At 36.6% G+C, this 25,125-nt stretch overlaps 1 protein-coding gene across 1 annotated transcript in view; it reads right to left on the bottom strand.

Annotated features, from left to right (window-relative positions):
* Positions 1-25,125, bottom strand: part of LOC138706071 (uncharacterized) — a 48,533-nt gene that overhangs the window by 12,926 nt on the left and 10,482 nt on the right. The window contains exon 2 of the mRNA XM_069834991.1: positions 1,565-1,715. Within this exon, the coding sequence (XP_069691092.1) occupies positions 1,565-1,715 (151 nt within the window). The remainder of the gene's footprint in view (positions 1-1,564; positions 1,716-25,125) is intronic.

Raw genomic sequence — 25,125 nt, 5'->3', positions numbered from 1 at the left:
TCAAGTTCGGTGGATGCCCGCAGCTGACTCTACATGGAACAAACCTGAAATATGGGGAAGAACGGAAGATGATGATGAAAGAGGGAAGTGTAATTATGACGAAATAATTCCGAGGTCCAATGCCGAGAGTTACTCAGCACTTCTTAAATTGATCGAGGGAAAATCTCGGGAAAGTCTCAACCAGGTAACTTGTCCCAATCAGGATTTTAACCCGGTCCTACTCGTTTCACTGCCAGATATACTAACCGTTACTCCACAGATGTGGGCTTAATAACTGGATTACATTAATTTACCTTGGTTTGATTATTTCATACACTTTATCCCTTTCATTCAGTTGGAATAGTATTTTTTCTCTAAATCTGCCTGTCGTATTGCTCGCATCAAATGCATTTATTCTTTTTTTTTTCATTACATATTTGATATTGATTCTAATCACATAAATTCTGTGTTTCTTGTGACACATTACCGACTATAATATCTATTGCCAGGAGATGTATTCCTGATTTCTTTGCATCACTATACGAACCAGTTTCGTTAGATTTTGCTACAAACTTCTGCCCCCCCCCCCCCAAAAAAAAACCCCTTATAATTGTACAGTATAGACTAACTCTTAAGGGTAAGAGCCCGTCGAAAGTTTAGTGAAAAAGACCGCCCACATTCGCAATAATACGAGTTTGCACAGATAAAACCATTTCTTTTCAAAAACTGAGATGCATGAAACATCTTTCCAATAGGATTGGATCCACATTAAATTAAGCCAACAGTTTTTTTAACAAAGAGATTACTACTACAAAGAAACTGAATGTTTACATGTAAAAAATCAATTTCTTCTGTAAAAATAGGCTACAGTAACAGAATTTTCAAAATTGCATAATGTTAGTGAAGACGTCTTTCGACAGAGGATTTCCCAAAGATGGAACCATTTGGCGAGAAGTCATATTTTTTAGTTGGTTATTTAACGAGTTGTATCAACTGCGGTATTAGAATATTTAGCGTCGATGGAATTGGTGATAGCTAGATAGTATTTGGCGACGAGATAAGACCTAGAATTCGTCCTAGATGATATGATCTTCGCCTTACGGTAGGGGAAAACCTCGGAAAATACCCAACCAGATAATCAGACCAAGCGGGAATCGAACCCACTCTCAAAAGCAACTCCGAATCTGCAGGCAAGCGCCTCTGTCGACTGAGCGAGAAGGCATGATCTCTCTAATTTAGAGTAATGCTAATTTTTTAAAGAAATTATTGAAATGATTTGTTCGTCTTTTTAAATGTTACATGTGCACATGTAACAAAGACAAGGAGGTTGTTTCATTAAGTAAAATGATATTGACTGAGCAGATCATATAGCTACGCCATGTTCCTTTAATACATTTTAAGGCGGATAATGTGATGATGGGAGAGGGTCTCTTCAAGTATCTACATTTATTTTATTCCTTCCTTGTTTCATTTTCATTGTATTAGTCTACTTTACTAATATTAAAACAAATCAAAGTTAGAATTTGTATAAAAATTAAATAGCACTGCAATTTGAAACCACTAATTTATTTTCAGATTCGCGTACCTAAAGTCGTCGACCTCTCCAGGACTGTCCTCCACCTCTTCCTTGACCGTCATGGCGACCCGTGTCAGGGCCGGACCTTCCTCTTCGAGCGGCGGGGCCGGATCGGGTACGGGCGGCAGTTCAGCTTCTGTTTGCATGATCTTCCCTGACGCTGTAGACCATAAGAGAAACACGTTTTTATATTGATGTTTCTAAATCCAGGAGTGCACAAATTCGCTTCAATATAAAAGAAAATTTATAATTCCTTCAGAAATATTCAAATCATAGCAAAAAATGAGTTACAAATTGCAATTGTGCTTTTATAATAAAAAAAGATGAACTGATGTTCCCTGCAAGTTGAACGGGTGCACTACCGCATCCTCGTACATCAAATTATTGCTGGAATTTAATTTTGAAAACTTAGCTGGAAGCATTAATACTTAATTTTTAAAATGCCACACAGTTGTCAGATGATGTAAAAATTTCCCCCTTCTCCGTAGAGTATCCTTGGAGATGTAAACGAAAGAAAGGAACGTTGTTAGTTCTATATTTCAAGTATATAGAGAAATAGTTGAGTAGTTTGACATCTAGGATATCTGTACGAAATGTTGCTCGGATTAGAACTAATTCGTTGAGTAAAATTGCTCCAATTGAGAGGTAGGAGTTTCTTCACTTCTTGATTTTTTTATTCTCCAAATTCTACATTTCTGAGTTCAGCCCCAACTGGGGAAAAATTCCCACTCATATATTGTAAATCTGCTACTATTTTTGTTTCAATGATACATTTTTGTAATTGATTTCTAATGTAGGTACTAGTGTCCTGCAATATTCGAACATGAGAGAGGCAACCAAGATATTACAAAATTCGTCTTATTCCATACGGTATGAAAAACTAATCGCAAGATCTATGCAAAATCCGTAAGGGGAGTGCAAAGCGATGCCTGTGCGATTACAGAATTTCAGTACGAAAGTTTAGTTCAATATTTCTAGGTTTTTAGTGTTCAGATTGGAATAAAAATTTCCGTGGGTATACAATAAATCATTCTGAATTCAGTGGTATAAAAGACAACCAATTAGTTTCGTATCCAAGTGTAAAAGAAAGGTCCTAACTGATAACCTGTTTTCCCAGTTCGCTAAATGTACAGCAGTGGCAAAAACCGGACCGACCCTTGTAGCTGATTTCAGAGCCTTATTCACTCCAGAGCACGATAGACTGGTAACTAAGGCTTTCGTGGTTCGAATTCTGCCTGGGAAGGAAACTTTTTTTTTTCCTTATTCAAATTTATTCCCAATACTTTTCGATTGCAGCGATATTTTACTACTTAATTAACTTATTATTCCCAGAACATGAATTTTACCAACAATCAAAAAGCATTGGGAATAAATTTGAATAAAGAAAAAAAAAGTTTCCTTCCCAGGCAGGATTCGAACCACGAAAGTCTTAATTACCAGTCTATCGTGCTCTGGAGTGAACAAGGCTCTGAAATCAGCTACAAGGATCGGTCCGGTTTTTTTTTTGCCAATACTGTACCTCTATCTTCAGGTGCACATTACTTGCTACAATCTTCACTCATATACTTTTTATTTCTTTAAGTTATCAAGTGATGTATATTGTAAATTATAAAGCAAAATTTAGTTAAATATTTCACCCTCAGTGAAACAGAAAAAAAAGTATTGAACTTTGATTAACAATTTTTGTCATCTATTTCAGTGTATATAATTTTTTCCTCATGTTATGTGTATGATATTCATAAAGCAGTAGGTCTACTTTATAGAACATAGGCTGCAGAAAACACTGTAAAAATTTCATATAAATAGATTCAATAGTTTCAGAGAAAAATACACTTAAGTTTGGAATACATCAATTTACTGAAAACTGCATTTAAAAAAGAATTACATGCGCCGCCAAATTTTAAAGATGCCACTTAAAGGGCTTATCTGTAGAATATCCCCAAAATAGATAATATACAGTATTGTTTAAAGGAACAGGTTTTGTACTTTTTTAAACATAAAATAAAAGATCGGATTTTTTACCTCTAATCACTACCCAGTCCCCTTAAGCGCTTAAAACATGAAGGGATGGGAGTGGAGGGCAGCGAATATTTTTATAACAAGGCCGAACAAACATGACAAACCGCTCTTTGCAAAGCGAACATTGACGAATATCTAACTTTACCATACTCGACAAACTTGAACCGAACATAGCGCCTGTAATGCACGACGCTAATCGGTACCTACAAGTAATTACGTCATAGGTAAGATAGACTGATTTACGATGGTATCAGAAAATCATAACACCATTTCTGATGCCACAGTAATTAAAATGGAATAATAATAATAATAATAATAATAATAATAATAATAATAATAATAATAATAATAATAATTCAAACAATCATACATGTGAGAGAGAAGTTTCTCTCGCCCCACTCTCACTACATTTTCATCAGTTCGAATACTGTTGAGTAGGAATAGGAATGAATCAAGGCAGCCCCAAAACCATATGCATTACTCTTTTATTAGCAGACGAGAATAAAATTAGGTAGGCCTATACCTACTTCGATTCCTTGCGTCTTACGCCCTCCATTGCCCTACTGCTGGAGTTACTAAGAAGTCACAGATAGCGCACGTGCGCCAGTAGCCCTTACATGTTTCTAGAAAGAACATCGGAGACAAGCAGTCTCGGGTAGAAGCAGGTTGAGTATTACAAGTTCGTATGGCTGGTTATTGTTGGTCTGCTGTTTATGTTATAGGTAAGTGGTAGATGTTTCATATGTCGTAGTGATCATATAGAAAGGAAGTTGTATTATAAACGTGTAGGTGCCTATGTTACGCAGAATAACTTACGAACATAAACATTGCTTTTTAACAAACTCGGTGCAGTGTATGAGCAGATACTGTATTTCATTACTGTGAAATTATTCAGTTTATTTATAATGCAAAGTGCTCTTGTTTGAAGTTGTAAATGGTGCATTGACAGATTTTTAATTGGTTATTTTACGACGCTTTATCAACTGCTGAGGTTATATAGCATCTGAATTAGATGAAGGTGGTAATGCCAGCGAAATGGGTCCAGCGCGGAAAATTACCCAGCATTTGCTCTTAATGGATTGAGGGAAAACCTCGGAAGAAACCTCAGTCAGGTAACTTGTCTCAACCAGGATTCGACAGATTTGTTATTTAGCATTCATATACGAGTACATAATATAAAACTTAAATTAGCTTATTATACAACTACAATTTGAAACTGAAGTTCGTGAAAATAGCCCCACTAAAAGTAAGTGAAGAAACTTCATGTATAACGTATTGTTTAGGGCAGTTTACCTACTATTATGCAATGACAAAGAACAAAGGAGGTAAGGAGGACGATGACGAGAACGAGTGGAGGAGGAGGAGAAGGAAAAGGACATTAAGAAGATGGAAAAGGAGAAGAGTACGATTATGATGGGAAAGAGTAAAAAGAAAGAGAAGAAGAGGACAACAAAGAGGAAAAAGAGAGAAGAACGGTTACAGAAAGAAGAAGGAAATAATGAGAAAAGAAATGAGAAGCGGAGAACGACGAGGACAAGAGGAAGAAAGGAAGAGAAAAATGAGAAAGCGCGAGAAAAATAGCAAGGGGAGGACTGTTATATTTGGTAATGACTGAGTTGATAAGGAAGATGATGAGGCCGACGAAGAGTGGGAGGAAAAGAGGAGGATGGCGATTATGACAAGCAATAAATGAGATTGGGTTTACAAGCAGAGGTTGTAGTTCCTCCATCTCCCCATATCATTTAGACTCTTTATATTAGCCATTTTCAGACTCATTATAATTGAGTACCTCCGTGGAATAAGGTTGGATATAACACTTGGGCAACATATTACAGCCAACCTTTTTCTACGGAGATACTCAAATTATTATTATTGAAATACACCGTGCTTCTAAACCAACGGTGATCAAAGCGGGTGTTGTGATTACATCGTGTAATCACAGACATTCGAACGGGTACGAGGAGTTGCCGGTACATTGCTGTGTGTTTCATTCACGTACTGAAGGCATGCAGTGCGGTATCATGTCGCTCTACAAACTCTCTTTCTAAAAGCAGTAAATGTGGTTTCGTAAAGAATGAGAAGGAGAACGTTTTTGTTCTTCTGTCGGAAAAAAATGGAATATGTTTACTTTGTTCAACGGTTCAATTGGGAGTATACAGAAACATTGATTTCCACGCTGAATAATGTATTATTGTTGTTGTTGTTATTATTATTATTATTATTATTATTATTATTATTATTATTACTATTACTACTACTACTGCTGCTGCTGGTGCTACTGCTACTGCTAAGTATGTGTTTCTATAATTTTTCTGCACGTGCATGAATATTGATATTTTTAGATCTTCTCCCTAGAAGGATAAAATTATTAGGTTTTATCTCAATTTTAATCTTCTTAATCTTTAGACGAGGATAACTATTTATTAGTTATTCATTTAATAATAATATTATAGAAAAACTGATTCAATATTATGTGCCAAAGAACTGTTAAACGCCAGAAATTGACATGTCTTAATCATAGCCAGGAAGAGAAAGATGAGATAAATAAATGTAAGGCAATCGGCTACCTAATCGGGTTTGAAATATCTTGTGCTCTAAAGTCTTTTAATAGAACAGAATTTCTCAAAAGAGTAATGATTAAAATAGCTTTAACTTGTCCATAATAAGTTTTTAATTTTGAAAAACTACGAATTTTTTGACCAAGGATCTAGAGAAGAATTTAGAAAATTTCTTATTATATTCGAGAGGAAGGTTAAAAAAGAAGCAAGAAAAATCGTATATTATTCAGTGGCTCTTGATGACAACAGTGACATTATTGATACAGTAAAACTTGAGATTTTTATCCGCGGGATTGATCAAGATATTAGTACAGGAACCACCACTGCGTGCAGTTTTCATGCCAACTACCTTTCCTCCGTCTCCTTACTTCACAGGCTGTCTGTCGCATGTAATCACTGTAGCTCGAGTTTTGGTCACCGCTTTTCTACACATTGTCCCGAACTAAATTTGCAATTACCGTAACTTTTAAACGACGAATAATTATCAAATTTTTCAATTGCAACAGCGCCGTAGCAGGAAACAATTCACTACCCTGCTCATAATTTTGTACAGTGTTCAGATTTTTGTTCGATATACCGAATATTTTAAACTAACTCTATATCGAACTATTTATATAAATTTGTAAAGAAATAATTCTTCAGAACTGAAGTTACAAGTTTCAGAGTTACATTTTAGAGAAAAGGAACATTAACTTAAAACGAACGATTTTCGAAAACTTAGACGATTTTCGAAAGGTAGCTACGATCTATAAAATATTATCTATGAATATATCTTAACGAGTTATAGATTGCTTTTATTCTGAAGAAACCTCAATTGTCAGGAAGTTCCCTCTGCCTATTTCAGTTGCCCTTCCTATTTTAATTCCTCGATTATCGTAATAACATCAATAGATTCTGTAAACAAAGTTACATAAAGAATTATCTTGCATTAGGAGTCCACACCTGTGGAGTAACGGTTAGCGCGTCTGGCCGCGAAACCAGATGGCCCGGGTTCGATTCCCGGTCGGGGCAAGTTACCTGGTTGAGGTTTTTTTCCGGGGACCCCGGACTCATTGCACTTTCATCTCATTCAGACGCTAAATAACCTAAGCTGTTGATAAAGCGTCGTAAAATAACCTACTAAAATAAAAAAATATCTTGCATTAGGCTAACTAGCAAGTCAAAATCCGTTGCGCGACAGCCCATGGAGCGCTCTCAATTAAAAAACTAATGCTCATGTGTCGGTTAATATAACCACCAGTTAAAATTTCCACCAACCCCCGGTTAAATATTTTACGGTGCATCGACCTCGGTTAGGGCTTAAACCAATGTAACCTCTAACCGGCTATATTCGAGTGGTTAAAGGAGATAACCAGTAGTTAGTAGTACAATAATATTGCAGCCAGATTCACAGTTGATGGTTTCGAAGTCAAATTATTTTATTTGGACAAATCTTTCACGATGTAAGCAATGTAACATCATCGCTTGGCTCAAGGTGTACTAGTATCTCTTTTCCTACGTCGTATGCTGAACGAAGAGGGGCTATGGTTGGATTCTAGGATTTTGCACAGTTCCCTGGTGTAATTGGGACTCTGGATTGTATACACATTCATATTAATCTCCTGGTTGTATATTCGTAATCTTTTCCTTTATGGATATTCCATCTTTTATTGTAGGCCTATTCTATTTTGTCTTGTTTCCTTCAGACTCACATTGGGATGTAATCATTTTCGCTTTTATTTTTCATGTTGTAAAGATTTTAACCCAGCGGCATCGAATAACAAAGAAAGACAACCAGGAAACATAATAGCACTGAAAGACAAACATCACGAAAATATAGGATACGTTCGTTTCGATGCATAACGGAGTCACATTGTAGAAACAGTCTACCATCACTTTAGAGATGGCAGTTTAGACACCGAACCTATGAACTTAACTACGTCGCGTATTACACAAGTCGTGTTGTTTACATCAACTACGGGTAGTATAGAGCACTGCTTTGCATGAATCAAAACATTGCTCGGTATAATTAGGTGATCAAAACAAGTAGGTTATAACCAGGCTTCGAGACTTCGGACCTAATAGAGCAGTTCAATGGGAAATCCGCATAACGGCGTACTGAGTATAGTGGTAAAGCGTACAGTGTGTGGGGGTACTGTAGAATGAATGACAACAAATACGCAAAGAAAAACGCTCTGGATTTGAAGGTTCTAACGAATAATTTTGTTTTGATACAAACTGTGTCTGAAACTATTACGCGGTTAGAAAAGTCAGAGCAAGAGATGCCGGAAGCCCCCAAATTAATTTAGAAAATGATGCAGAGAAATGATGAGACATTAAGTACACCAGTTACTGAACGTGTAAAACAAGTGGAAATCAATTTTATGTAAAAATAACGGATATGGAACATTGTGTAACATAAACAGCAAATTAGCGGACATAGAGTCACCCGAGAATAAAGGACTGTCTCTTAGAGACTGCAATGATGTTAAGTTTTTTCGTTTTGCTCCTATCACGTCATGCGACGTAGAGCGCAGCTTTTCACAGTACAAACTGTGTTTGGTAAATAACCGAAAAAGATTTACGTTTGAGACACTGAAAATTTATCTTGTAGTAGATTGCAATTCAGTACTGTAACTGCACTTCCTAAAAATTACCAATGGGATAAATGAAGAAATTAAAATTACTACATGCTTATTTCCACCATTAACACTGTATATAATTAAACACAAATGCTTATAAAAGACAGGATAATAAATGCTTTTCACATTCTTTTGACATTATCATTGTGCAATGTATATTTACTTTCAGAATGTACATGTGTGTGTTTCCCCATACTACCGTACTCTACTCTAAATAGCAACGTTGTTACATCAACACATCTCTATCTACCTGCAGCGAGTCAACAACCTATAGTGCATGCACAGTAAACTTATTGTATCGGGTCCAAAGTTTCGAAGCCTGGTTATAACATACATTTACGAAAACGGCTTACTTCATTGTCTTCTTTGTAGAAAATGGTGATGCATTCTAAATAATAATGGTGTACTTTGTGTCACTAAGATTATAGAACGGAGTATTCGCACATATCAGCATCAGACACAAGTCATAATAAAAAGTGGATTGATCGGAAATATAATCACTAAACAATTCCAGATGTTCGATGTGTATTTTATAGTCACAATATTTTTGTAAATCATGACGCTTATTAACTTTTATGTCTAACTTACACACTTTACACATAATATATTTTCGTCCTTTGGGAATGGGACATACCTCTGTCAGAGTTGAGATAGGATGGCCCATCTGTCAGCGTCGGCTTCATGAGTGCTACCCGGGCCATATGTGGAACTGGACCAAATAGTTCGCATAAATAGGGCGTGCACTGAGCCAGTATAGATCTAAAGTGCATGGACCCATTCCTGGTCCGGCCCTTGAAAAGTCAGCGAGCCACCCAGTCTCAGTTCCGCAAGTTTTAATGGTCATGTAAAACTCTCAGGTTACGTAGCAATGTTACAAGCTACCGGTATAGCTCAGGTGGTAACGAGTTTGTCGGCTGATCCGATGTTGCGTTTAGGCGTGGGTTCGAATCCCATTCGTGGTTTTTCTGAGATTTTCCTCAACTGTAAGCAGAATATTAGGTAATCCCATGGCGATTCCGACGCATCTCGCCAAGTACCACTTCTGTTATCGCTATATAAACTCGCAGTTGATAAAGCGTCGTTAAATAATTGATTAAAACAATGCTAGAATTTAATTTAGTCTATATTTTTTCTTCAAATATCAGATGTAACTGCAGTCCCATAGGCTTTTAGAGACCGCACGTGCGAAGTGTAGGAAAACTTGGATAAGGCAGTGAACGCAAGTATTTTTTTTTTCTGACGCCTTCTTTTTGTTTTACTGAGATGCGGTTTTATACCGAGTCATCACTTTATTTTTACTTGCATTTTTATTGTACCTGCGTTTCTGAATGTACTTGACTCCCACCCCTTTCACTAATGTTTTTGCTCCCGTCAGCCACACAAACTTACGGTCGCTGTTGCATTCGAAGTCTGCTAGCAGTGAAGTAAACAGTACAGAGTATAGTGTGTTTCAGAAATTTGGTTACGTTTTCTATAGAAGAAAGACCCTATATTGTTGAAGCTTATTTCCAGGGGCAGATATTTATGGAGATTAATTTTATCATTTGTGTTTCCTAATATTGGTGTCGAATTGTTGGAGATTGATTTGTACTCTTGGCGGGGATTAATGGACATTTTGGAAAATACAATTATTTTGAAATTGGAGTATTATTGAATATTACTTTCCAAATAATTAACATTAAAGGTTCGTTGTATTCTGGTAAAGGAGCGGTATGGCCAATAGACAATAGTTGTTGGATTGAGACTGTATTTAACACGCATTCATTAAAACGGGGGAAAAAAAAAACGTGCAGCCCTCAAATTAACACTTTCAAATTATTAGTGAAATGTTGAATTCTCCGTCTTTTGAGTTCATTAATGCAATCAGAACACCTGGAATACCATGTAATGTAGTCTACTTGAATCTATAACAAATTCAAATGAAAAAGAAAAAGTCCGAAAAAATAATTCCGAATATGAAATTCGCTATAAAACGACGCAATGATAATAATAATTCGCGAATGTGTTCATATTTCGCTGTTAGAACTCTATTTCGCGATTTGTCGCATCCGTATATTATTAATCAGAATCACTTAATCCGTAAAGATTAGTAAAAATCTATTGTATATCTATTATGTCGTGATTTTCGCGATCTCCATTAAACATCTGGCCCTGCTTATTTCGCACAGGTACGATGTAGCATGACTGAATAACTTTATCTGTGTGGACTGAGCAGAAGTGAAGATTTAGAGTTACCGAAAGTACGGTAATATGCTGAATAAAGTATCAATTATATAATGAATACAACCGTCTGAAGAGTTGAGTTTGTGAAAAAAAAAACTGTTACTACTCTACTGTATTTTGTTAAAATACCGTGAAAGTAATAAACAAACTGAAAATCGTAATATCGTATTTCCCTGTAACATAAATGGATACACTACTTTTCTCTCCTCCTATAGCTAGTAAAATGATTTGTTTACATACTGTATTAGTAACACCAAACTCCTGTATGGGAAGGGGTAACAGTGTTTCCGAGTATAGCCAGGTTAATGTTAAAAATGTTGGTAAAAATAAAGTGATGTCCCTGTAACTCTCTATTAGATGATTTTTATCGGCCTTAAAAATTCGTCGCCGTCGCCTGGATTTGAACCCACCAACTTCCAACTTCGAGTCCAATAAATCTTTTGTAATTTCTAGAATGTAGAGGCCAAGTTTTATTTATGAAAATAACAGGAAATTAGACATTTTAGTATCTATGAACAATGTGCCCAAATACCTCCTAGTCCACCGCTGTGGAATAGACCTAACGGTTAGCATGCCTGACCGTGTAACGAGCGGGTCCTGGTTCAAGACCTGGTTGTGATAAATACCTGGTTGAGGTTTTTCCAGGGTTTTTCCACAGCCCATTAAGAGCAAATTCTGGGTAACTTTCGGCGCTGCTCCGGTTTCACTTATTTCGCCGGCATTATCACCTTCATCTAACTCAGACGCTAGATAAACATAGCAGCTGATAAAGCGTAATAAAAATATCTCCTCCCAAAAAGAGAAAATAATGTCTAGGAAAGTGATTAGAATATTTTAAATTTTTTCTTGGTTTTGATAAAACAGGATATTAGTAAGATTTTAGCTGTCGCTAGACGAAAAAGTGATAATAAATATAGGCCTAATGAGTACAAATGGTAAGAAAAATGGGTTTTAATGAAAATATTAAGTTTTGCAACCGTGTATGGAAATTTAACTTCCCCAATGTTTACTTACAGATTTCATCGTTAACATAATGTTACTTTAGACCTGGAAGATTCGTCTGTTCTTGTGGGTCAGGTCTTGAGAATCATTATCCTGAGAAATTTGGAAATACTTACAAATTGTTAAAGAAATTAAATTTTCTTATATTCATACTAAACCCAAAATCTTTTGATTTCTGAGTTTGCCTCATTTAAACTTACAGGAAATTTGATTTGTCCAAAATTCTTGAACTCTCCAAAAGGTGTTTTTAAAAGCGGTGACTTTGTGGGCATTGTTCAAATTATTTGCAATTCAGCGAATTTCATTGTCGTATTCTGGAACCGCTAACCATGAATATAAAATCAGTTCTTCAGAATTATAAACGAGGTATTGATCAATTAAGTCACTGCAACATCCTTTCTTTCAATTAATAACCGAAGATTTGTATCTGTACGCAACACAGCTTTACAGCGTGGAAAGAAATAAATGTATTACGTCTTAAAATTTATTCTTAGAAAGGAATTTGGCAATTTTTCAAGTGGTAAAAGAATTCTAACCATAATTTTAACCCATGAAGATTGTTTTCTGTTGCATGCAGAACTCTGTTAGGCCTAATGGTGGTAATTCGAACATATACTGACTGTTGTTGTCGTCCTCGTCATCATCACCATCATCATAATCATCATCGTCAGCTTTTAAGGACTCCTTCCGTTCTCATTTTTGTGAGGATTATGCATCAGAATTACTCGAATAGAGATTCACACGTAGCGGGTTTGTCTGGTTATCGTCTAAGACAACACAGATACACACAATACAAGGGACGTGCATAATTTTCACATCTTGCGAGGAATCTAATTTGAACAAGCTGGAGTTTTAGTTATAATGTCAGAGTCACAACAAGGGACTGACTATTCTTTATCACGTTTCCATTGAATCTGTTGTTTGGACTAGTGTAGGGTAAGTCAGTTAAAGGAACACCATTCTAATCACCCTTTCCATGACACGGAACCAGGTATTAATGATTGATGATGATATGACTGTAATTATATGTGGTCGTCTCATAAGTAATGTTGGTTTTCTAAGTTTGGTGTTTTATAAGATTTTAATGATTTTCTTTAGTCGGGCAATGCAATCTACTGGACCCTATGGTTATTACTGCGTATTGTGAGCACATGACAGTCGTCAATTGTTAATGCAAAGAATATAAAATGGAGGAGTTGAAGTCTGAGATTAGAGTCCTTCTGAAGCACTACAGGAAACAAGATTATAAAGCTGTTGCCGCGGCTCGTAGACTGTGTGAAGTCTAGGTTGAAGGTGTCGTTAGTGAGAGTGTAGCATAACGGTGGTTCCAGCGTTTTAATAATAGGGAAGGAAATATTAAAGATTTATAACATTTTGGAAGATCTAAAGTATGGAATATTGAGAATACGCGCTTAGTTTTGGAAGGAAATCGACAAAGAAGTACTCGTAGGTTGTTAGAACTTAGTGTTTGAAAATATACAATACATCGCCAAGTAAGACTCTTAGAAAATCATACAGAAATTGTAGATCTATACCCCATGAATTGGCTCAACGCAGAGTGGATATCTGTTGCCAGATTATCACTGATCCCATGGATAATATATTTATCAGGAGAATTTTCGTATGTGATGTAAAAATGGGTATATTACCGCAACCCTGACGCCTCAAAATAGTGGATCGATTGCCGTTAGCATGCCAAAGTTGTCGTTAAAATCCGTTCGGCCTCAAATTAATATGTGTCTGATGGAATTTTGAAGGTATGTTGCATCTTTACCTTGACAGACGAGTTCACGAAGTTTTGAGTTGGCATTAGTTAATCGAATTAGAATTCTCTTGCAACGGGACAATGCGAGATTCTATACCTCTCGAACAACCATGGAAAAAGTTCAGGAATTGGGAGGAATAGAACTGATGTTACACCTGGCATATAGCCCTGATCTTGCGCCTTCAGATTACCATCTGTATCGATCCATGGCCTACTTTCTGCTTGGAAGAAACTTACAAAACTTGGAAGCCGTTGAAATGGGTATCATCGAATTCTTCGCATCAAAAACCAGAAACTGGTACTGTCACGGGAAAACCAACCTCGCTGAAAGGTGGCTCAAGACCATAGAAACCAATGGACTTTACTTTGAAGATTAGATTAACTTCTTGTCACAACACACTCCAACTAAAATTTTGCTCCAAAACCGACAATACTTATGAGACAGTATCTGTACTTCTCTATGTATCGGAATGTTGGAATGCGGTAAACCAGCAACGAAAACACACGAAGAGTAAGGAGGTCTGAGTTTTGTGTGCAAAGTCTAAATATTGTAGGACAGACTATATTAGGATGTAGGCTAGACAAAATATAGGCCTGTTATTGTCAGTGATTGAAATGTGAGTGTGTGGGGTAGGAAACCAGATAGCCGTCCAAAGAAAATTACTTCTAGAATATTAGAGAAGTGAGAGCGGAGGAAGACCTGCTAGATGGTGTAAAGACCAGTTGTAGTATTTCCTTGAAAGCAACCGTGTAATAAGACCAAGACTTGAACTTGGATGGATACCAGTGGAGGGAAGGAAAAACCCACGCGCACTTCGGCCATTCGGTCGGGTCCTCTGTGCTACCTCCAGGAGAGAATATTTTGACGTTCGCTAGAAATGACCGGTAAATTTTGCCTGGAACCTTTTGAATTAGGGGCATAGTTCTTTCAAAGGAAGCCATCGCTTTTAAAAATCGATCGCTCTAAGTTAGCTTTGATTAACGAATATCGGACCCAGTGCCAAGCATGGTAACCACTAGTTCATCGAGGAAACTTTATTATTATTATTATTATTATTATTATTATTATTATTACTATTATTATTACCTGATAGTCAACCTGTTTACGTTTAAAAGTGATTCACTTTGCATGTTATTTCTCCGTTAATGTATAGCATCGAATAAGCTAAACTTTGCATAGGACAGCAAGGACAGCATAGATCAGGGATGCAAAACAGAGCTCAAGAGGGCTATAGCCCTCTTGACTGAGCCCCAGTTGTGGCCTACGTCACAAGCCGGATTACGTCATTCATCCCTTCCCTCAATACGATATATTCAGAAATACCATTATGCAGATTACGGCAGTCACATTCTTTCAGGTACGTCTTAACTTAATTAATTTGAAGTTAATTTTATTTTTTGCAGAACTGAAAAAAACGAAATGGAAAGTACAATAATTGTTTGCAATCCTTTCAAGTTCACATGCAATGAGGCACCACATGAACTGTAAATGGAACTAGTTACTTAACAGAATTCTTCGCTCATGATATGTTGTGAGAGATATAGTTGGGAACCATTTAAGTCTCTGACAGGTGACAAATTTCCTAGATTTATTTGTATCGAAGATGTTAATGGCAGGATTTGGCTCTACATAATATATTTGCGAGCAAATGTTTTCCAAAATAAATCACATTAAATGCCAGCATCGCAATAAGCTACGCGATGATTGTTTGGTATATAGTGCACACATTTTATCTTTCCCCGTTCGCTGGTGTAGAATGGACGCGGCAGTGCACAGGGCAGCTCCAAGAGAGGAAGATAAAATGTATGCATTGTTTATCTCTTAAGACTCAGCACTTCATCCTTCGAAGCAAATATTGAAGCTCTGGTTAAAATGACATAGAAACAACTCGCAGAAACAGAAAGGTAAAGTAAAGGAGGATAAAGATAAAAAAGAAACAGAGAAACAGCAAGAATCTGGTTAAAGAGAAATTGTTGCCACTTTTTTTTAGTACATATGCGGTAGTCTATCTACATAGGACTGTAGTTATTTCAGTTTTATTACACAGGAACGAATGGTGTGATTCGAATTAGTGAAGGAAATTCTTCTCTACTTTAGTTACTTTATAATTTATAGTTGTAGAAGATTTTTTGTTTTGTTTTCATAAGCCTAGAGCCTTCTAAAGTGTCCACTACACTGCAGCAGACATTGGAGATGTCTATAAACCTGAAGTACCCTATGTACGGACGCGTCACCGCAGAGAATGGAAATGGTTGATATTTGAATCCTGGCATAGAGTAAGGAAAAATCAATGACCCGTAAATCTCAATTACCAAGGGCGCAAAGTTATAGTTATAGTGCTTTTTGTACTAAAAATTACAGTTACTGATATCTTAATTTTAATAATTTTCATTTTTTGAATATCGGAATATTTATTCATTATAATAATTCATATAGTTTGTCTCCTCTCTTTTGTCCTAGAACTAACTTGCCTGGATAGAATAAAGTATAAAATAAGGAGTAAGTACATCATCATGCATATAGGCCTATGTACCTATTTAGATCCTAACAGCAATATGTGACTGCGAGCGATATGATAGAGTTCATTCCTAAGCAAGTGGAATTAAAGTTTCTCTTCTTTGACGCTTTCGGAGTGCTACTGGCGGCTTTCTTTGAGAGTAAGAAGACCAGAATATGTTGCTAAACATGCCCATATTTTGTCGTAATATTAAAAGTTCCATCATGAAGTGACACATATTTTTATCCGTTGTTTCGCAACAATTTACATTGATGTAGTCCTATAATTGAGTCGTTCAGAGCAAAAGTGGTGTAAGTCAAAATTGGGTCACGAGGTTTAAAGTAAAAATTCTGTAAAATACAGCGCAAAGTAGTCACCTACAAACATTTTCTATAGGCCTACTTACTTACAAATGGCTTTTAAGGAACCCGCAGGTTCATTGCCGCCCTCACATAAGCCCGCCATCGGTCCCTATCCTGTGCAAGATTAATCCAGTCTCTCTCATCATATCCCACCTCCCTCAAATCCATTTTAATATTACCCTCCTATCTACGTCTCTGCCTCTTCAAAGGTCTTTTTCCCTCCGGCCTCCCAACTAACACTCTATATGCATTTCTGGATTCGTCCATACGTGCTACATGCCCTACCCATCTCAAACGTCTGGATTTAATGTTCCTAATTATGTCAGGTGAAGAATACAATGGATTCGGTTCTGTGTTGCGTAACTTTCTCCATTCTCCTGTAACTTCATCCCTTTTAGCCCCAAATATTTTCCTAAGAACCTTATTCTCAAACATCCTTAATCTCTGTTCCTCTTTCAAAGTAAGAGTCCAAGTTTCACAACCATACAGAACAACCGGTAATATAACTGTTTTATAAATTCTAATTTTCAGATTTTTTGACAACAGGCCAGATGATAAAAGCTTCTTAACCGAATAATAACAGGCATTTCCCATATTTATTCTGCGTTTAATTTCCTCCCGAGTGTTATTTATATTTGTTACTGTTGTTCCAAGATATTTGAATTTTTCCACCTCTTCGAAAGTTAAATCTCCAATTCTTATATTTCCATTTCGTAGAATATTCTGGTCATGAGACATAATCACATACTTCGTCTTTCCGGGGTTTACTTTCAAGCTTTACTTGCTTCAAGTAAAATTTCGCTATTTATTTGTATTGATGTGTAATTAATGTGTCACCTACCTACTGCTTTGAAGACAAAACTAAGCTTTCTATAATTTATTTTATTACAACATTTTCACAATCGCCGCCGAATAAAAACAAATGAATAACACTTATCGACAAATACGAATAACAACAAATAAATGACGCTTCTCGACAAATAACAAACGGCGATCACATATGAAAATATTAGCGTCAAAAAAAAAAACTATTTATTTAAATTAAAATGATTAATAATAATAATTATTTTTTTATTAACATCGGAAAAAAATAGTATGCAATACATGTGTTAAGTGCATAACAGAATCTCGGAAATATAAAAGACTCGACTTCGTCTCGTCTTCTCTAACTTTCTTCGATTCTGTTATAATACACTTACCACGCTTATATCGTACATATTTCATCATCTTGAGGGGATAGGGTGAACCCCTTGCACCGCGTCCATCATAGTGAACTAATACGTTAACTCCCAATTAGAAGCATTCTCAACTCTACCAGCGTACGCTAATATTCACTGCATATCCAAATTTCATGCGGGCATCCCCACATGTCCCTGTAGCTTCCTCCGCACGTGGTCAGTGATCGGAGAAATGGTATGAAAATGAGAATGGAATGGAGATCGGCCGAATGATGTTAATGCATATTAAGGGGATAGATAAAGAACGCCGAGAAAAATTCCCACTGCGACCTTGTTCTTTCAATGAAAAATCCTATGCCTGACCAATACTCGAACCCGGAGCGCCTGCGTGACGGGCTATTGGTCTGCACCACGCAGCCACCGCAGGAATTGTGAATTAATATTAATTCGTACACTTTCACAAGTAGCAGAACTCCCTGGTCAAGCCTTGGGTGAGGAACAAGGTCACAAGACAATGGCTCAATATATGCTATGCTATTTCCAATAAGAGGAAGCTGAATTCTCTCTTCCGTACCGAGAATCAAATCCGGCTCTGCTGCATTTGTCGCTGGAAGCGTTATGCTTGAGTCGCGATGGAGGTATAATTTACAACTTATTTATTTATTTATCTATTAAATTAATACATATTCATGTACCTCCCTAAGATACAAATTACTCATCTGCAGGCCTGATCTTGCAGGTTCAGTAGTTTTGAGTGTCACGCCTTTATAAATTAATTTCCTGCATAAGCCAGATGAATCAGCAGACTACCTCTGAACCGGCCTCTCTCGTTTCAGCTCAAACGAATCTCCCGCCTGCATTTCTCGACTCACCCATCCGTGCTACATGTTCCGCCCATCGCAGCGGCCTTGGTTTAGTAGTTTGAAGGCCGGTATGTCACTCCGAACGTCCATTCTCTTCACCTGTAATCTTGGAGACAGCAGCCTCGTAATTTTGTTGGCGACAGGAAAGAGCAAATAAAGATAGACGGAATAGCCTACTCTCATTCAATATAATTAAATACTGGCGATTGTTTGGAGTGAAGAATTCCTGTGTAACGTGGTTCCCAGACTGCAACAGGAGGTTATCGGGACTTTTCGATATCAACGCGACTCGTGTTTCGATCTAATGAAAACCCCAGGCAATCATGGTACAGCTTGTTTTAGATTTCTTGTAGTAGTATTTCGAGCCGAGATAACGGCTTTATATTACTTCGAACAAAGAAATAAATCTCTTCTCAATAAAACAAGAAAATTTCTCTTTTTCCGTGAAGCAAGATCAGAATACGGTTAAATTCAATTAAATTAGTGAACTGGATTAAAAACGGACCGAAACAATAACGGGGTAGGCCTACACGTTTTAATTGTCAGTAGTATCAGTAGTGCTTGAAGTTCTTTTATCCACGACCATTTAATAATGACAACTTATCCAGCGTCATATCATTATGGTAATGGCAGTCATTACCGCACTGAGTGCAGTAATCATCTTATAATCGCACTCAATTTAGTAATGAACTAAAATAGCTATTTACATGTCATGCTTCAAAATGGCTCCTGCAAAAAGAGTTGCTCTTTTCATAATATGTCAATTTATACTTCGCCTTCGATTTATTTGACAGAAGTGGTGAAACAACTGCCAAAGTTGCTAATTGAACATCTGAAGGTAAACTCTCCTCAGAATCACTCATTTTCGAAAAATAATTATTTTCCTACCTCACAGGTTTTTGTCCGTTCTATTTAATCATATATCTATTGTCATCATAAACAAATTAACGTTACCATGTTGTTTCTAGACCAACTATGATCTATGGGATACTAAGCATACTCTACATTAAATCATAGTATATTAGAATGTAACTGAATGATGATGCTGTTAGTGAGAAATAATCGGTTGTAAGCATTATTAAATGACCGCGGATAAAATATTGTAAAGCCGTCAAAAGAAAGTGGCCGCTCTCTAGAAACAAAGTCCCCTTCGATTATCTCCGCTACAATTAGGAGACAGGTGATGTTACATGTTGTTGGACTACGTTGCTTGATATCTACAATTACAATTAAAGTGCTCTTCGTGTTACAGTTGTAGCGTAATGGTAGCTTTTCTGGCTGGTATTCGTCAGATCGTGGGTTGAAACACAACTTAGCACTTTCCGTGTTTGTTTTTAATAGAGAGAGAAAATATAATTGTTACTGTCTCTTTTATGACTCTTCTAGTAATTAACATCATGTTCATGAATGTATTATCCCATGACTTTATCATTATTTATTATAACATTATGGCTGCAGATGGAAAGAAAGAAAGATTATTTTCTCAACAAAAATCTCTTTCGTGGCATAAAAAAAAAACAGATTTACTGGTGTATGCCTTAGAAAATTCAAACAATTAAAAGTTCAAAAAACGAAACATAAAGCCATGATTCAATATTTAGTCCATCTTCTTCCCATCTAGATCACATCTTGCAGTCGAATGGGCATGGACTCGACTTGTCTTTTCAGTTCTCAGCCACGGCATCCCAGGCGTCCTGGACGAGCTTCCACAAATCATGAGGACGTCTTAGAGGGGGGATTGGGCCAATTTTTCCGCATATACTTCTTTACTTGTGCCCCCGTAGCTCAGTCGGAAGAACGTCGGAATTTAGATGTCAACTTCTCAGGTTCAAATCCTCGTCAGTCCTTTTCATTTTATTGTGTTTTACGGGATAGTATAATGTAATAATATAAGGATAAAAACTAACACTAGTATTATGCAACTGTATTCTTTGAAATCTAACATTAAATTTATATTACTTATGTCGCTAAAGAACGATAACAGAATTCAAATGATAACTTCAGTATTATTTATATCGCTAACGAACGATAATAAAATAAAATGATAAATTAAATATTAGGCTATTTATAACGCTAAAGAACGATAACAATATAAATGATAACTTGAATATTACTTTATCACTAAAGAACCATAACAGAATGTAAATGACAACTTGAATATTATTTATATCTCTAAAGAATGATAACGAAATAAAATGAAAAACTTGAATATTATTTATATTGCTAAAGAACGGTAACAGAATATAAATGATAACTTCAATATATTAGTAATATCGCTAAAGAAAGATAACAAAATAAAATGATAACTTGAATATTATTTATGTCATTAAAGAACGATAACAGAATATTTAATGATAACTTGAATATTATTTATATCGCTAAAGAACAATAACAAAATAACTTGAACAAGGCTAGAACTCTCAACCTTCGAATCATTAAGCAAATACACTACCACTGCTCTACGAGACGCAGATGTAAATGACTCCTTCTTAAACATGTTAGTTCCGAAACTGCTTCTGTAAGCGCATGCATCGTGTAACATCACCGTTATCCGAAGTGGACTTACAAAATATCCGCTGTTCATGAGTGCGGCCACTTTTTTTTTTACACAACTAGTGGGATAAGCTTAAGCTCTCGTGTAATTACAGAACTCTGTTATCGCCTCGTTCTGCAAAACATACTAGAGCGATAATCAAGCTCATATCCCACTAGTTGTGTAAATAACTATTATTTAACGATCCTTTGAAACTGTAGACGTTTGTGTCCTTGGAGCATTGGTGCGTAACAATGGTAAGGGAAACCGAAGAATTCGGAGGATACCTACATTTTAAATAGAGCAATGAATTTCTATGCCAAACGAATAAAAGCCCGGGACATTTCATAATTGCAGAGGGGTTTTGATTATTTTCACTAAGCCGACTGGGAATGAACGAAATAACGAAAATTGCTAGATATCATATTTTCGAATACCTATTATGATTTGTTAATGGACAGTATTTTCGTTGCCCTATGCAACATATGTAGGACACTTTGCAAACTACTAAAACGTTAGTGTCGAGGTTTTCGCTAAAATAAATACTCTTTTGGCATTCCTCATACCGGAGAAGTTGTTTTGTGCGTGCCATATTTCTGTCCGTCTGTGTACAGCGATTTCTCCTAAACTATTGAATGGATATCATTCATTTTCAGTAACTACGAGTTATTTATTCTACGTAGAATGTTGCTAATGAAATATGACAACTGCAGTAAAAAAATTAATTGACCTTATTTAGAGTTAAACATACGCAAAGATGATCTTCTTCAAGAATCAGCAGATGATTTTCTCCGTGAGTTTTTTATCATGTAGAATTAACTGATAAAGCGGATAATTTAGTATCGACGGAAAACGTTGGCTATTAGAAATTAGATAGATGGATTTATTGAGCAATATTATACATACAGATGTACTATATTATCAGAATTTTCTCTTAAATCCAATGCACGGGTCTTTTGAAAGTAATTATCATAGCCTATATAGAATTAATTATACTTTTCATTGCGAATTTTTTCAAACCTCTACCCACTCAACCCATAAGTAGTTAACAGGGAGCCGACGAGCCTCTTATTATCAGTTGATTACCATTCCGTTGTAAAAATATTTGTTAAGCGTGGGTAAACCACTGAAGAAATATCTTGAAGGTTGGGAATGGAAAAGAGGAACTTGCTCAGGGTCTCATTATAAACCATTAATATACTGTTAATGTAGGGTAAAGGTTGGTAATATTGTGATAGTTATTTTTGAGAATTTATTACAATTTTACTGGCGAGAGGATGATCGTTTTTTGTGTCAACGTAACAAGGGATTGTTCGTTGATAAGTTGCTGCACAAAACCGGGTTTCTCTCGCTCAGTAAAATTGTAATGAATTCTCAAAAAGAACTATCACAATATTACTCGTATCACAGTTTACCAATCTTTACCCTGTACAGGGTGTTTCAAAAATACTTGGCATAATTTCAGGTATGTATTTCCCACATGTAGACAATCAAAATAGTTCATTACAACATGTGTCCGGAAATGCTTTATTTCCGAGTTATGGCCTTCACAACATTGAAATTCACCGGAACGTTTTTCTTTCCGCAGGTCGTTGCCGTCAAAGGAGACATTAAGAGGGCACTCTGACAGTTCATTCCGAGGCGAAGGTTACATTCAGTGTTGTGTAGGCGTTAGACTGTGCGACATGTATTTAAATCAAGAGCTGGCAGAGATACACTTCATGTACGGTAAGGCGGACGGCAATGCTGCGCTGGCTCGTCGTTTGTACCAGGAGAGGTACCCACAGCGACAATGTCCAGATCGGAAGACATTTGTACGTCTCCATTACCGTCTGTGCGAGTATGGAAAATTTAACTCTCCTGGTTTGGGAAGGGGACGACCAAGATCTACAACTCCAGAAGTACAGGAGGAGATTCTGGAGGCTGTGAACATGACTCCTTCTATCAGGACACGAAGGGTAGCGTTGCAAGTAAATGTTCCTCATACGATTGTCTGGAGACTGTTGAAAGAGTATCAATTGTATCCTTATCATTTGCAACGTGTACAGGCCCTGTCACCAGCAGATTACCCTGCACGAGTTAGGTTCTGTCAGTGGTTCTTGCAGCAGTGTGGTGTAAATCCGAACTTTCCTGCCTTAGTATTATTTACGGATGAAGCACAGTTCACATGAGATGGCATAACAAATTTCCACAATCAGCATGTATGGGCGCATGAAAACCCACGTGCAACTGTTCCATCTCATCACCAGGTGCGGTTCTCCCTCAACATGTGGGCCGGTATCATTGGTGATCGATTAGTTGGACCCCATGTACTTGTAAACAGACTTATGGGGCAGGCGTACACAAACTTCCTGGAAAACACCATACCTCATGTTTTAGAAGACACTCCACTGATCAATCGTCAACACATTCACTTCTTGCATGATGGCGCTCCTGCACACTTCATTCGTACGGCTCGCCGGTACTTGGTTCGAAGGTTTCCTGATCGATGGATAGGTAGAGGTGGCCCAATTGCTTGGCCTCCACGCTCATCTGATCTGAACCCTCTCGATTTCTACTTGTGGGGCCATTTAAAATCATTGGTTTATTCGTCTCCGGTGCCTGATTTGGAATCCCTTCGGAATCGAATTGTGGCATGTTCTGAGGACATACGCAATACTCCTGGAGTTTGGGATCGTGTTCGCAGGTCAATGAGACATCGATGTGAGGTCTGTATTCAAGCAGGAGGTAGACATTTTGAACATCTTCTGTAATGACAACGACCTGCGGAAAGAAAAACGTTCCGGTGAATTTCAATGTTGTGAAGGCCATAACTCGGAAATGAAGCATTTCCGGACACATGTTGTAATGAATTATTTTGATTGTCTACATGTGGGAAATACATACCTGAAATTATGCCCCGTAGTTTTGAAACACCCTGTACATCACTTTTACATAAATGCCGATTTACGTAAGTTAAGAAATAACATGAAATTATTACAGTATACGGAGACCTACAACTATATTATGGAGGCCTAATTTTACCAAAAATTAATTAGTTCTACATACATAGAGTCTACACCATACTTAAATCCCACAACGTATCAATGAAGTCAAATGTGTTATTTCAGAAATTATGAAGAATATTTTTGTATGCAATCTGAACAACGAAAGTTCATCTTCTTAGGCCTATTAGGTTCATATTAAACATTTCCATTTCCTATATATTTTTATGTAACAATTCAAGAAAATAAACTTTTGGCAGTACATTACCTAATATAATTCGCAGCATGGTATACGAACTGAATATTGTAGAATATATATTGAGAAAATGTGTGTCATCTTTATAGTACTACTATTTTTTTTTTCGAATTTGTTCAACAGTCTTGTTTAATGTATGCTGAAATACATTTTGACACACATTAAGAGACATTTAAACGGAAGATCAACTGAAAACATAAAATATGCCATAGAGAGCAGCAGATGCTACAGTCCATACATTTATGAGATTTCCTGCGTCATCCAATCAGCGCATCGCTCTCGGTTTTACTTTTCGAAGTCAAGAAATCAGGGAAATAAAAAGCCGATCGAGGGACAGAATAATCGAGACTAGTACTTAAAGTGAGGTAAAACGATACATCTATACAAAGTATGTATTAGATCGTAATTCGTGAGTGTTAACTTGCTGACGTAGAAGGAAACTGGTTACCTTTTCCAGCTTACTGAAACGAGTGGAACTAGTTTGTTTTTTCAGTACAGAAAATACGATTGGATGGAAAGTAACATGTTTTTAATACTTCACTAGGTAACAAAAATTGTTTATGTTCCTTTCTTAGTATTTACTGAATAAAATGAACGTGCTGAGCACGAATGTACCATTAGTTTTTTCCTCCTCAAATATCGATATTTGTCTGTATTCTATGGATTATTAATTTATTTTAAATTAACCTCTTTTTTAGCAATCTTAGT

This window comes from Periplaneta americana, chromosome 9 (assembly GCF_040183065.1).
Source record: "Periplaneta americana isolate PAMFEO1 chromosome 9, P.americana_PAMFEO1_priV1, whole genome shotgun sequence".
NCBI lineage: Eukaryota > Metazoa > Arthropoda > Insecta > Blattodea > Blattidae > Periplaneta > Periplaneta americana.
This window is presented reverse-complemented; position numbering and strand designations above follow the sequence as displayed.